Raw genomic sequence first — 14,113 nt, 5'->3', positions numbered from 1 at the left:
TGGGAGGGATACATACCAGGCACCTCTACTCAGGCATCTTTCCTGCTCCCCTTGTTAAATTTTGAGCATGTGACCTCTTGGTAAAGGTGGAGAGTGGGACAGGATTCCTAATGAAAAATGACACATGGGGTTCCCAGAAACAAAACAGATTTATGCACAAAGTATAGGAATTAGTGTCTTGACTGCAAGATTTAAATGACAGCATTTCTGACAGGTTCATAATGTATACTTGTGTCATGTTCTTTTTCTCTTTTTTTGAGTCACATCAACCATATGGAGCCAGAGAATGAAACACAAATTATAGAGTTTCTTCTTCTGGGACTTTCAGAGGACTTGCAGCCCTTCCTCTTTGGGCTGTTTCTGTTTATGTACCTGGTCTCCGTGCTCGGAAACACACTCATCATTTCAGCCATGATCTCAGACTCCCACCTGCACACACCCATGTACTTCTTCCTCTCCAACCTGTCCTTCGTGGACATCTGTTTCACCTCCACCACTGTCCCAAAGATGCTGCTGAACATCCAGACACACAGCAAGGTCATAACCTATGCAGGCTGCATCACCCAGATGCACTTTTTCATTCTCTTTGGAGTTTTGGAGAACTTCCTTCTCAGCGTGATGGCCTACGACCGGTATGTGGCCATCTGTCACCCCCTGCACTACACAGTCATCATGAACCCCCAGCTCTGTGTGTTGCTGGTTCTGGTGTCCTGGGTCATGAGTGCCCTGAATTCCTTGTTACAAAGCTTAATGGTGTTGTTGCTGTCCTTTTGTACAAACTTTGAAATTCCCCACTTTTTCTGTGAAATTAATCAAGTGGTCCTAATTGCCTGCTCTGACACTTTTCTTAATGATCTGGTGATGTATTTTGCAGCAGGGCTGCTGGGTGGTGGAACCCTCTCTGGTATCCTTTACTCTTATTCTAAGATAGTTTCCTCCATACGTAAGATCTCATCAGCTCAAGGGAAGTATAAAGCATTTTCCACCTGTGCATCTCACCTCTCAGTTGTCTCCTTATTTTATTGTACAATGCTAGGAGTGTACTTTAGTTCCGCTGCCACACACAACTCACACTCAAGTGCAACAGCCTCAGTGATGTACACTGTGGTCACACCCATGCTGAACCCCTTCATCTACAGTCTGAGGAATAAAGACATAAAGAGGGCTCTGAAAAGACTTTTCAGAAGGAAGCCGTGAAAGAGCCAATTTTCAGGAAGTACCTGTGATTGCAGGGTTCTAAGTCTTAGAGCCAGACACTGTTGTTATTTGACCAGATTATGAAAGTAGAACTTGCTCTATTTATTGCCTGAATTTTCCATGTTTAAAATTTCAACTGCTTTATCTAATTTAAGCAGCTCCCTTTAGTAAGCTTTCTGTTCTATCTGATAGCCAATGTTTCCCCTTTCACATTTTTCAACTTTCCAAAGGTATTCACAACTGTTTATCAGAAGCAATTTGGAGGTTCATATTAGTTTCACGTGGTGATAAGTTTGTACTACTTTTGTGATATAAATGACACTTGACAACTGAAGCCATTATATACTTAAATTATAGACAAAATTAGGATACCACAGATTTTCTTTTTTGTGTCTGTCACTCCTTAATGACTATGTTAATGTCTTTCCTTATATTATAAACTATGATACAATGAATAAAATTACATGATTTTACAGCTGATTATGCAATTTAATTCTCATATAGATATTGTTCTCTTAGTCATCACACTGTTCACAGTGGCTACTATATTTCATTGCACAGAGCAGTAATGAAATATTGCTTATCAAGTATATGTTAAAAGGGTAGTCTACATATTTACAATATGGTCATAGAGTCAGAGATGACCTTAATATTTAAAATTTTCAACAACATTGAATATTCAATCATACGTCTTCTATGGAATAATTATTTTTGTAGATGTACATCTACTCAAGCAAATGTGTCTAAGTGTAAGGAAGTAAGTTTATTCAGGAGACTGAAGGATTTGGTGTCATGTTCTATATGATTCATTGTATCATCTGCTCTTTGTTTCTTGTTTTGTTTTTTTTACTTTTCCAGCTTATTGGGGTCTATTTGACATACAAAAATTGAATATAATTAATATACATAATTGGGGGAATTTGGACCTATGTACAAATTCATGTTACCATCATCACAATCAAGGTAATAAATATTTCCTTTCCCTCTACCAGTTCCCTTGTGTCTCTTTGTGTGTTTGTTTTAAATTAACAGATAAAATTGTGTTTATCTGTACAACATAATGTCTTGAAGTGTTAAGTCTAGCTATTTGTTACTTTACATAGTCATTATTTTGTGGTGAAGACACTAAAATCCACTCTTTTTGCATTTTTTTCAGGATACAATATCATCATTAGCTATAGTCACCATGCAGTACAATACATGTATTTAACTTATTTCTCCTATCTGACTGTAATTATGTATCCTTTGGCCAACATCTCTGCAAGCCCTCTTCCCCATAACCACACCAGCCTCTAGTAACAACCATTCTACTTTACTATGAGGTCAACTTTTTTAGATTCCATATATAAGTGAGAACATGTTGTATTTTTGTTTCTGTGCCTGCTTTATTTAACATAATGTTCTCCAGGTTCATCCAAATTGTTGTAAATGACAGGATTTTCTACATTTTTAATGGCTGAATGGAATACTATTTAGCTATCTTTTTTTTCCTGCTTAAACTTTATATTGCTGTCTACAAATATGACTCCTGCTGTTACCCTAAACAAAATACCTTCTCCTTTTAAAAATTTTGTCACAAAAATTAATGTTCAGGTGAATGAACGCGAGGTGTGTATACGCTCATAAATTTTATGTTTTCTTTTATGTTCTAAACTCTCTCCAATGCTCATGAGCAAAGGATGACTCACACAAGAGCTGGAATTCTGCCCATTCATGCTTCTGGGAATGAGGACTTGTGAATGAGGGGCATGAGTTTTTCCTGCATAAACATACATGTTCTTCCAAACTTACCCAGTTACCTGGAATGGAATTTCAGTGATACACACTATTTAATGTAGTTATCTGAAATAAATGTGAATAACCAGGCAATCATGAACATTTCCTTCCATTTTGGGAACAAATGCCCAAAATAAAAAGCTCCAGAATATTGTGAATGTCCTCAGTTCTGTTTACATTGATTATTGTGTTAGCAGGTATTGTTACATAAAAAGCCATTTGAAAAGTAAATGGTTTGATGTAATGCCTTTTTTTTCTATTGTGTGGAAATCTATCTCATAAGTCTGTAGTCATCTGTGACTCATCTGGACATGCTCTGCTACCTTGGCTGGGTTCTCCCCCATCTGGGGGCTTGCTCGCTGTAGGCAGGTCAAGGTGTTCATGGCTGGGACACTTTGGCTCTGCCCCTCATGTCCTCTCTCCTACTGCAGCAGGCTAGCCTGGACTTGTTCACATGACAAGGGCATGGTTACAGAAGGGAGAATCAGAAACATGCGAAGTCACCTTGAGGGACACTGTCACTTCCACCATATACTATTGGCTAAAGCAAATATAAAATCCTAAGTCCAACCCAGATCCAAAGTGTATAAATACACTCCACCTGCAGATGGGAGGAATCTTCACAGTCACATTGCACGAGTCATGAATACAGAGAAAAATGGTGAATTGGGGCCATCTCTGCAAACAGTCTATACAGTATAATTTTCAATTCAATAAAGTTTTTTGGCGGGGTTACTTCAAGTCCCAAACCTTGAAGGATGACTCCTTTTACCTTCACCCTCAGCAGGTGAATAAATTTCTTGGAGTAGACAGTGAGAATTAAACGATATGTTTAATGAGAAGTTATGGAAATTCTATTTCAGATTGTCAAGACTCCTCACATATAAATGCTCCCCTCCTGCTTTTCCCATCCACCTGGCCAGATTAAAAAGAAATAAACTGTTTTCCTCCTAAATGCCTCACCAAGTCCAGGAAGCTTATATCGTGACACACTGATGAACGGAGATTGGGGAACGTTGATTCACTGATGCATCTTGATGCCCCAGGAGAGCCCCATAAGTGATGTAGGGAAGTAGGAATGAGAGAAGCATGGATTTTACCTGCAGAAATGCTGGAGACACAAAGACGGACATATAAAGAGCAAGGTCTCCAAGTAGAACCTTCTGTAATGTTCATCTGTGGAGGGTCTTTGGGTTTCTCTCACCCCCACTCTGTTCCCCCTTCTCTCTCCAAGTCTCAATTTCTTGGACTTCAATTTCCCTAGCAGGAACTTTCCTCCTGTAGGTCTGATACTTGTTCTGTCCCACCATTCCCAAACACTCTGACATTAATATTTTCACCAGAGACATGCATACAGTCCTTGTCAAATAAAATGATTGTTTTATTCAAAAGTAATATTCACACTAAAAGTACATTATAAACATTCAGCTCAATGATTTTTTTTTTTACAAAATAAATAAACCTGTACAACCAGCACCCTAGAATTTTTCTCACCTGTGCTACCTTCTAGACACACACTCTCACCACACAGGTAACCACTGTTCTGACCCTAACACCATTAATTAGTTTGAACTGGTTTTGTGCTTCATATAAGTTAATAATTTAGTATATCTTAGCTAAGGTTAAGCTTATTTCAAATGTTGATCCATATTGCTGAATGTGGTTGTAGATCAACTATTTTAATCAATTTATAGTATTCCATTGTGTGACTGTACCCATTTTTATGCATCTCATTAAAAAGCACAAGCAACAAAAGAAAAAAATAAATAAGTGGGATTGTATCAAACTAAAAAGCTTCTGCACAACAAAGGAAACAATCAACAGAGTGAAAAGACATCTTACTGAATGGGAGAAAATATTTGCAAACCATACATCCAACAAGTGATTAATATCCAGAATATATAAAGAACTCAAACAACTTCACAGTAAAAAAAAAAAATCCAATTAAAAAATGGGCAAAGGAGCTGAATAGACATTTTTCAAAGGAAGACATAAAAATGGCCAATAGGTACATGAAAAAAATGCTCAACATCACTAACTATCAGGGTGATGCAAATACAAACCACATTGTGATATCATCTCACTCCAGCTAGACTGGCTACTATCAAAAATCACAAATGCTGGTGAGGACATGGAGAAAAGGGAACTTTTCTACACTGTTGGTGGGATCGTAAATTAGTACAGCCATGATGGATAACAGTATGGAGGTTTCTCATACAACTACAGATAGAACTACCATATGATCCATAATCCCACTTCTGGGTATATACCCAAAGGGATGGAAATTATCATGTCAAAGGGATTCCTGCTCTCTCATGATAATCCCAGTTCTACATGGAATAGCCAAGATATAAAGCCAACCTAAATTTCCATCAGGAAATTATGGTACATATACACAATGGAATACTACTCAGCCATAAAAAAAGAATGAAATTCTGCCATTTGCAGCAACATGGATGAGCTTGGAGAAAATTATGTTAAATGAAATAAGCCAGACACAGAAAGAGAGATACTGCATATCCTCACTCATAAGTGGAAGCTAAGAAACAAAAAAAGACCATAATAAATTGTTGAACTTTCAGAAGGAAACAACAGACCTGTAGTTACTAGAGATGGAGAAGGGGGAAGGGTAGGAGAGATAGGGAGTAATTTGTAAGGGACAAAAAAATAATTACAATTTTTAATGATGAGCATACTAATAATACTGATTTGATCATCACGTACTGTACACAAATACGGGTAGTCAACTCTGTACCCCATAAATATGTACAAAAATAATAATAAAAGAATAAATTAATTAATTAAGACATTTTCTTTTTGAGCAGTTTTAGATTTACCAATAACGTGAGTGGAGAGTAGAGACTCCCCCTGCACCTCCTCAACCAGTCTATTCTTAACAACTTGCATTAGTGTGGTACATTTGTTACAACTGATGAGGCAATACTGATACATCATCATTATAATTATTAGCTAAGATCTATAGCTTACATTAAATTTCACTCTCTGTGTTGCACATTCTATGGCTTTTGACAGACATATAATGTACATGCATCCACCATTGCAGTATCACACAAAATAGTTTCATTGCCCTAAAATCCTTTGTGTTCAGATATTTATCTGTATCTACCCTTTTGTGAATCCCAGGCAACTGTTGATGTTTTTTCTAACTCCCTAGTTTCCTCTTTTCCAGAATGTCATATAGTTAGAATCACACAGTAGACAGCCTTTTCAAATTGGCTTCATTCACTTATCAATATGCATTCAAGTTTCTTCCATATCATTTCACAGTTTGATAGCTCGTTTTTCATTACTGGATAATATTCCATTGTAAAGACGTACCTCAGTTGGATAATCAGTGTACCTATTGAAGGACGACATCATGATTGCATCAAAGTTTTGGCAATTATGAATAAAGCTGTTATAAATATTTCTGAGAAGGTTGTACGTGTGTGGGCACAGCATGTGTGTAAGTGTTTATAATCTTCTGCAGTAAAGGCAAGTAAAGCTTTAAAAGAAGGCCAATTTCTGCTAATGAAGGAAAAGTGCATGGATGAAGAGTCCAACAGCAGAGCCAGAGTGTTGGAGAACAGGTGGCCAGTGTGGTGCTGATGTGACCTTCTGACTCCAGGGCCACACGCTGAGCAGACTCTTATTGCCCCACCTGCTTCATCATGGAATCCACAGCAGGGTCCTGACCTAGTTGTTATTCCTGTGCCTGTTCCACATTTATTTGACCACACTTGTTTTCATATGGTCCAGTAGAGGATGAGTCAGGTCTTCCTCTCACTTTTCTTTGTGGCATCTTATTTTAGGGCTTTGGATTTTGATCTTTTCTGACAAATCCAATGGGTACTGTCCTGGTTCTCTTTCTGGTCCAATGTGCAGAGACTTCCCCAAAGCATAATGTATGAAACCCTGCACCTGCCATGACAACCTATCCTCTTTCTTTTATGATTCATCTATGGGGACATTATGTCATGTGCATCTATTTCACTATACTCCGCATTTTCCATTATCCTGTAACATCCCATTTAGTAGGAACTACATCTGCTTAGTTCACTTTTGTAGTCTCACAACAGTGTGTGTTTATCTAGGAACAAATTGTAAGAAAATTAGCATTTATAAAATAAATTGAATGGCAGAAAAAATTAAACCAGGTTAGAGTGAATTCAAAACAACTGTCATAAACAAAATTGAATTTAAATTTTTAAAAATTTATAACAAAGTCGATTGTACATATCTTGGGTACAGAGTTGGACATCAACACACACATGCAATCTGTGACGTTCACATCAGAATAATTATTATATTCAATAATATATATTATCATTGATATTCATAGTTCTTTGCCCATTCCTACCTCCCCTCTCCCTTCCCACTTCTAATAACCTCAGTTGTCCTGTTGAAAGTTTGATGTATTATTGGGAATTGTAGTGGACTGAATTATGCCCCCCCAAAACTCATTGAAGGTTGAATTCTGTTCCCTAAGTTTTATGATTTAGAAACTTAGCCCCCACTGTGACTGTTAAGAGGGTGGGAAATCCTATTATGATCATTGAAAGGTGGAGCCTTGAAGAGGTATTGTATTGTAAGACCATGCAGTAGTGAATGGATTAAAAATGGTGGTTGGGGCATGGTTCTGAGGGCTTTAAAAGGAGAGGAGAGTCTCTCTCTCTCTCTCTCTCTCTCTCTCTCTCTCTCTCTGCTCTCTCTGCTTCCACCATCTTGGCATGTGAGAGTCCTGAGTCACTGTCACCACCACCAGATGGACTTTGGACTTTTCAGCCTCAGAAACTGTCAGCAATAAATTTCATTTTCTTTATAAATTACCCAGTTCCAAGTATTCTGTTATAGCAACACAAAATGGACTAATACAGGAATGTTGTATCTTTCTTTCTTTTATTTATATGTTTATAACTTTAATCATATTAAGTGAAATAAGCTAGGCACAGAAAGTGAATTTAAATCTTAATGTAACTTCTGAAATAAAGACAGTAACCATTTATTGACATCGATATGAGTCACTACTTCAAGATTGATTTAGCAGACTTGGAAATAAAATAATATAAAAATATACTTTTTTGGAAGCATCAAGGGAAGTGGTATCTAAAATTATAATTTCATGCTATGTAAACATAAATGGATTAAAATATGCTTATAGAAATGGTATAGGTAATCTTAGCTTGAAAGCAAAAGAAAGCATAACATAAGATGGCAGGTGATATTTAAAAATATAGATCCATTCATGTAGAAGGCTAAAAATTTTGATTGCTATTTGATTATTAGATAGGGTTTTTAGATAATGCATGTATGGGACAAAAGTCCTCCTATAGGAGGCAAGAGCCTACAGCTAGCGGGCAAGAGCCCAGGAAATCAACTCTAATCACTGTTTAGGAAAGGGATTGTATATAGTGATTATTGATATAATGGGTTCACTGGAAGATTTTGTGAGAAGGAAACTTAAACAGGTCTAAAGCCTTTAATGTGAACAAAAGAACTGAAACAAAACAGGGGTTGTTCTAAGGGCAATAACCCTTAATACAATAAAACCTAAGTGATGAGAAAATATGTCAGTTAAGGTTTCCAAGGACATTCTGCTAGATTAGTTAGTGCATGGGGGTTGTTCCACATTTTGCTTTGAGCTGTTTTTTGAGTTTCTTAAGAAGTCAGGCACTTTAATGATAATCTTATTATTTTTTTGCATGTCACATAGCTTAGATTTTTGACCATTTTGATGGTGTATTGTTTAAACTATTTTGAACTATGAATGCTTGGATAAAGATTGTTACATAGGCAAGTTCTTTATGTTCTTACCATGATTGATTAACTATCTGTTCCTTTCCTGTAATTTCCTTATCTTTACAATAAATACTGAAGCAAAAACTGACTTGGGGCTGCACCTAGTTTCTCCTTCTAATAGAGGAGCTGCTGAGGGGCAGTCCCTTCAGGCTTCTCATTGCATTCGTGTTGCTTTGAGTGATCTTTTCTATGTCTCTGTTACACAGGGAGAGAGGTAACACAGTCAGAAAGCCAAAAAGGTAGAAATAAGGAAAAACATGAAGAGGGCAACAGGTATAAAAGGTGATTTATTTCTCTTGGCGATGCAGAAAAACTTTCAAAGTTAAAAAATCATACCCCATGAATATTCATAACCAACAAAAACAAAACAAAACATTAAAAAAAAATCAGTGGTGGGGTAGAGGCAATATGACCCGCTTATAGACTTGACCACACAACATTTATAAAATTTCATACATTCCTCCTACATATATCCATCCACACATAAGATAATTAAATGGCAAAATTCATCATTGGTGAAAAAATGTCAATACTTTGTTGCAATAAAAAGAGTAAACACCCCCATTCCCCAGTATATAAAACAGAAGAACATGCACAATGATTTTGAATAGAGAAACTAAATGGCTTATACACCCACAAATATATTCAGTACAGTAATGAAATATTTGCAAAGTAAAACTCTTTAGTATTCAACTTTGGCCTATTAAATAAAATTTATTTTTTGATGTGAAGAGCCAGCCTAAGAGAAGATATTACAGAATGTTTATGCGTCATGAACTGCTGTGGCAAGACAGTATTTGCATGCCCAGAAATAAACCCATGCATTTGTTGTTAATTGATTTTCGGCAAAGATGTCAAGAACACACAATTGGGAAGGAACAGTCTCTTCAATCAATCATGTTAGGAAAACTGGATGTCCACTTCCAGAAGAATGAAATTAGATTCTCATCTCAAACAACATGCAAAAATCAACTCAAAACAGATTAAGGACTTCAACATAGGACTTGAAACTGCAAAACTCCTAGAAGGAAACATAGGGTAAAACCTCCATGGCATTGGTCTGGGAAGTGACATCCTGGATATAAACCCTAAAGCACAGGCAACAGAAGCAAAAAATAGATAAGTGGGATTACATCAAGCTACTAAAAAGCTTTTGCACAGCCCAGACAATGATCAACACAGTAAAAGGATAAACTAAGCCATGGGAGGAAATATTGCAAACCATACATATTTTAATGGGGTTAATAATGAAAATATATATGGAACTCAAGCAACCAATAGCAAGAGAACAAATAATCTGATTTTAAGATGGGCAAATAACCCAAATAGACATTTCTCAAAGGAAGACATAGAAATTGTTGATAGGTATATGAAAAAAAATGCTAATCACCACAACTCAGAAGGGAAATGCAACGTGAGACCACAATGAGATACCATCTTACACTTAAAAGGATGACCTATCAAAATGATGAGACATAAAGTATTGTCCTTGGTGTGAGGAAAAGAGAACCCATGTATAATCCTAGTGGAAATGTAAATTGGAACAACTATTATGGGAAACAGCATGAAAGTTCTTCAAAATATTTAAAATAGAACTACCATAGAATCCAGCAATCCCTCTTCTGGGTGTATACCCAACATAAATGAAATCAGCACATTGTAGAGATATCTGTGCTCCCATGACCATTTCACGTTCTTCACGGTATCCAAGATACGTAAATAAGCAAAGTGTGCATGGATGGATGAAACGACAGATAAATTTTGGTATATCTATATGCAATGTAATTTCATTCAGCATTAAAAAGGAAGATCTTCCTTTATGGACAACGTGGACAAACCTGGATGATATTTTGTTCGTGAACTAAGCCAGACACTGAAGTAAAAATACTGCATGATCTCACTTATATGTGGAATCTAAAAAAAGTCAAATACATAAAAACAAAAAGTAGAATCCTGGTTACCAGGGGCAGGAATGGGGGTGCAAGGAATCAGGGGAGTAGGTAGAAGGTACTCAGTTGCAGTTATGTAGGACGGGTAAGTCTAGATATCTAATGTACAGCATGAGGACAGTTAATTATATTGTACTGCATACTGTAAATTTGCTAAGAGAGTAGAGTTTGGGTGCTCTTGCCACCAAAAAAAAAAAGTAACCATTTGAGGTGATTCACTTAAGTTTTCTTTATTCACATTGGCCAAAAGAATATGAATGTGGGATTGTCCCACAAGAGGCGTTGGCATGTTTATTCTGCTCTCTCCTGTAAACCTGCTTCTGCCTTGTGAACAAATCCAGGACAGCCTGCTGTTGGAAGAGAGGACATGGAGAGCAGAGCCCAGGTATCCCAGGCATGCCACCCTGGAGCAGCCTAAAGCCAGCAAACCCCCAAATGTGAGAGAACCCAGCCAAGATTAGCAGAGCTCCTCCAGCTGACTCACAGCTGACCACAGACACATGAGGAGAGAGAAGAGACCAGAAGACTTCTCTGACATAGAATCCCATGTAAAAAAAATAGAGTGTTATCATGAGCCTTTTTAAATTAGGGAATGACTTGTTACGCAGCAATAGCTTACTGATACATAACCAAAGCAAACAGAACCGAGGACATGGAGAATTATCTGCATCTTCATATTTTTGAACTTTGTTCTGATATTTGAGGCAGCATTCATGATGAAGTGGACATTCAAGTTTGTTTCAGATAACTGTACTAAAAAGAGACTACCATTGAGATTCACTTGTAAGCAATCAGGAGAGGTTGGAAGGACACATATATTTTTGCAGGAGCAATTTGTGACCTTGGATCACAAATTACCATTTCCAGAGGCATAACTGTGCAGAAATTCAAGGTCTTTTGTAAACTGTCCTTTGATCATGAGAATTTAAGAGAATTTAGAGCATAAATAAGATAATGAAATTGATGATAGAATAATGTATATGTTATTCACTTTCTTGTACTTTAATGTTTATGACAAAAATTTTTAAAGGGGCAGGTATTTTGTTTATGGCAATGAAAGGACTCATATTTATTAGTAGCACTGAAAAATTTTAAATGAAAACAGAAAGATGATCCAATGAAATATACAGAACAGGACAAATCCCTCATCCCAATGAATCAACTTACACCTGGATACTAAACCTCCACATTTCAATGACTAGAGGTACACCACCAAAAATCAATTCTCCATAGTCATTCAATGAATGATTGAAAATTTTACCTCATCATATTTAAGGGCATCACTGACTCTAAGGCTGTATTAAGTCAATCAAAATATTAAAACTTGCCTACAACACTTGGAACATGTATACGATAAGCAATTTTTGCTTATCTACACTGTGCTAGGAATATAGTAGGCACTGCAGAACCAGAGCTGAATAAGAATCAGGATCATGAGTAATAACTTGTGACCTCAAATCACAAGGAGAATAAAATCCCATGACAAACTGTAAAATACACTATGTTAAGTACACATTAGCAGAAAGAGCAGTTAAGGTAGAGACAGAGAAAGGATACAAAAGTGAAAAACTGTGATCTCAGATGGTCCTCTACTATAAAGTTATATAAATGGCTTCAGTTGCCAAGTGTAGTTTATTTCACAGGATGAGTACAGCTCCTCACTATGTGAGACAAAATGGAACCTCCAAATTGTTTCCGATACAAATTTGGGAATAACTTTGAGAAAGTAGTAAAATGACAAAGGGAAAAGAACTGTTGTATCAGAGAGGGCAGAAAGCTTAAAAAAGAGAACTGCTTAAATTCTACAAAGCGGTTAATAAAACTTTTTGAAACTCCCAGAAAGAAATATAAGGAGAAAGTTTTAGTTTCATATCTGATTAAGTAATTACAATTACTTGCTCTGAAGCTTAGAGCCCTGCAATCATAGATACTTCTTGAAAAATGGTGCTTTTATAGTTTCCATCCCAAATATCTTTTCAGAGCCCCCTTTATGTCCTTATTTCTCAGACTGTAGATGAAGGGGTTCAGCATGGGTGTGACCATGCTGTACATCACTGAGGTTGTTGCACTTAAGCGTGGATTTGGTGTGGCTGCAGAACTAAAGTACACTCCTAGGCTTGTACCGTAAAATAAGGAGACCACTGAGAGGTGAGATGCACAGGTGGAAAAGGCTTTATACTTCCCCTGAGCTGATGAGATTCCACGTATGGAGGAAACTATCTTACAATAAGAGTAAAGGATACCAGTGAGGGGACCACCACCCAGCAGCACAGATGCAAAATACATCACCATGTCATTAGAAAATGTGTCAGAGCAGGCAAGGTGGACCACCTCACGAAGTTCACAGAAAAAGTGGGGGATTTCCAAGTCCATACAGAAGGACAGCCGCAACACCATTAAGCTATGTAACAAGGAGTTCAGGGCACTGATGATCCAGGACACCAGAACCAGTAGTCCACAGAGCCAGGGTTTCATGATGACCGTGTAGTGCAGGGGGTGACAGATGGCCACAAACCTGTCATAGGCCATCACAGTCAGGAGAAAATTGTCCAACCCTGCAAAGAATAGGAAAAAGTGCATCTGGGTGATACAGTCTTCGTAGATGATGACCTTGCTGTGTGTCTGGATGTTCAGCAGCATCTTTGGGACTGTGGTGGAGGTGAAACAGATGTCCACGAAGGACAGGTTGGAGAGGAGGAAGTACATGGGCGTGTGCAGGTGGGAGTCTGAGATGACGGCCAGGATGATGAGCAGGTTCCCGAGCACAGTGACCAGGTACATGGACAGGAACAGACCAAAGAGGAAGGGCTTCAGTCCAGGTTCCTCCGAGAATCCCATTAGAAGAAATTCTGAAATTCTTGTGTAATTCCCAGATTCCATGTGGGTGACATAACTAATGGGGGAGGGGGAGGACAAGACACGGGAATGCATTACTAATCTTTCGGAAATGTTATCATTTATATTTTAAAGTCAAGAAATTATTTTTATATTTTGTGCATGATGGTAGTCCCCATTAGGGGATCCTCCTGCCATCTCTGATAAGGAAATCCTTCCCGCTTTCAGACATTCCTGGAGATGTCATGAATTCTACAATTATAATGAGAAATTCTTTCATGCATTGGAGGAATAGAAGTTGAATGTTGACCATCTTTCAGGCACTGTCTAGACACTGAGTGAAGAGACCTGAAAAGCAAAAGTCCCTACAATCTAATAACAGAGATAGAAAATAAGTAAATAAAAAAATCATAAAACATGTCAGTTGGTGGCAGGTGTTTGGAAGAATAACGAAACAAGTAAAAAGGAGAGAACGGATGAGGTGTATTTTTTTTTTTTTTTTTTTACTGGTGGTTAGTGAAGATTGCAAACAAGATGACATCTGAAGAAAGATCTTA

The 14,113-nt window shown here is 37.4% G+C and overlaps 2 protein-coding genes across 2 annotated transcripts; one reads left to right on the top strand and one right to left on the bottom strand.

Moving 5' to 3' along the window:
- The first annotated feature begins 273 nt into the window (after window positions 1–273).
- Window positions 274–1,197, top strand: LOC134386899 (olfactory receptor 7A17-like). Its single transcript, XM_063109039.1, has one exon. It carries the CDS (start codon window positions 274–276, stop codon window positions 1,195–1,197), a length of 924 nt encoding a protein of 307 aa, XP_062965109.1.
- Window positions 1,198–12,671: 11,474 nt separating this feature from the next.
- LOC134386829 (olfactory receptor 7A10-like) lies at window positions 12,672–13,601 on the bottom strand. Its single transcript, XM_063108951.1, has one exon. It carries the CDS (start codon window positions 13,599–13,601, stop codon window positions 12,672–12,674), a length of 930 nt encoding a protein of 309 aa, XP_062965021.1.
- Window positions 13,602–14,113: the final 512 nt, after the last annotated feature.

Source organism: Cynocephalus volans, chromosome 10 (assembly GCF_027409185.1).
Source record: "Cynocephalus volans isolate mCynVol1 chromosome 10, mCynVol1.pri, whole genome shotgun sequence".
NCBI lineage: Eukaryota > Metazoa > Chordata > Mammalia > Dermoptera > Cynocephalidae > Cynocephalus > Cynocephalus volans.
This window is presented reverse-complemented; position numbering and strand designations above follow the sequence as displayed.

Bases quoted from the DNA above. Each gene is read 5' to 3' on its own strand.
- LOC134386899 (XM_063109039.1), top strand. From the start codon at position 274: ATGGAGCCAGAGAATGAAACACAAATTATAGAGTTTCTTCTTCTGGGA.
- LOC134386829 (XM_063108951.1), bottom strand. From the start codon at position 13,601: ATGGAATCTGGGAATTACACAAGAATTTCAGAATTTCTTCTAATGGGA.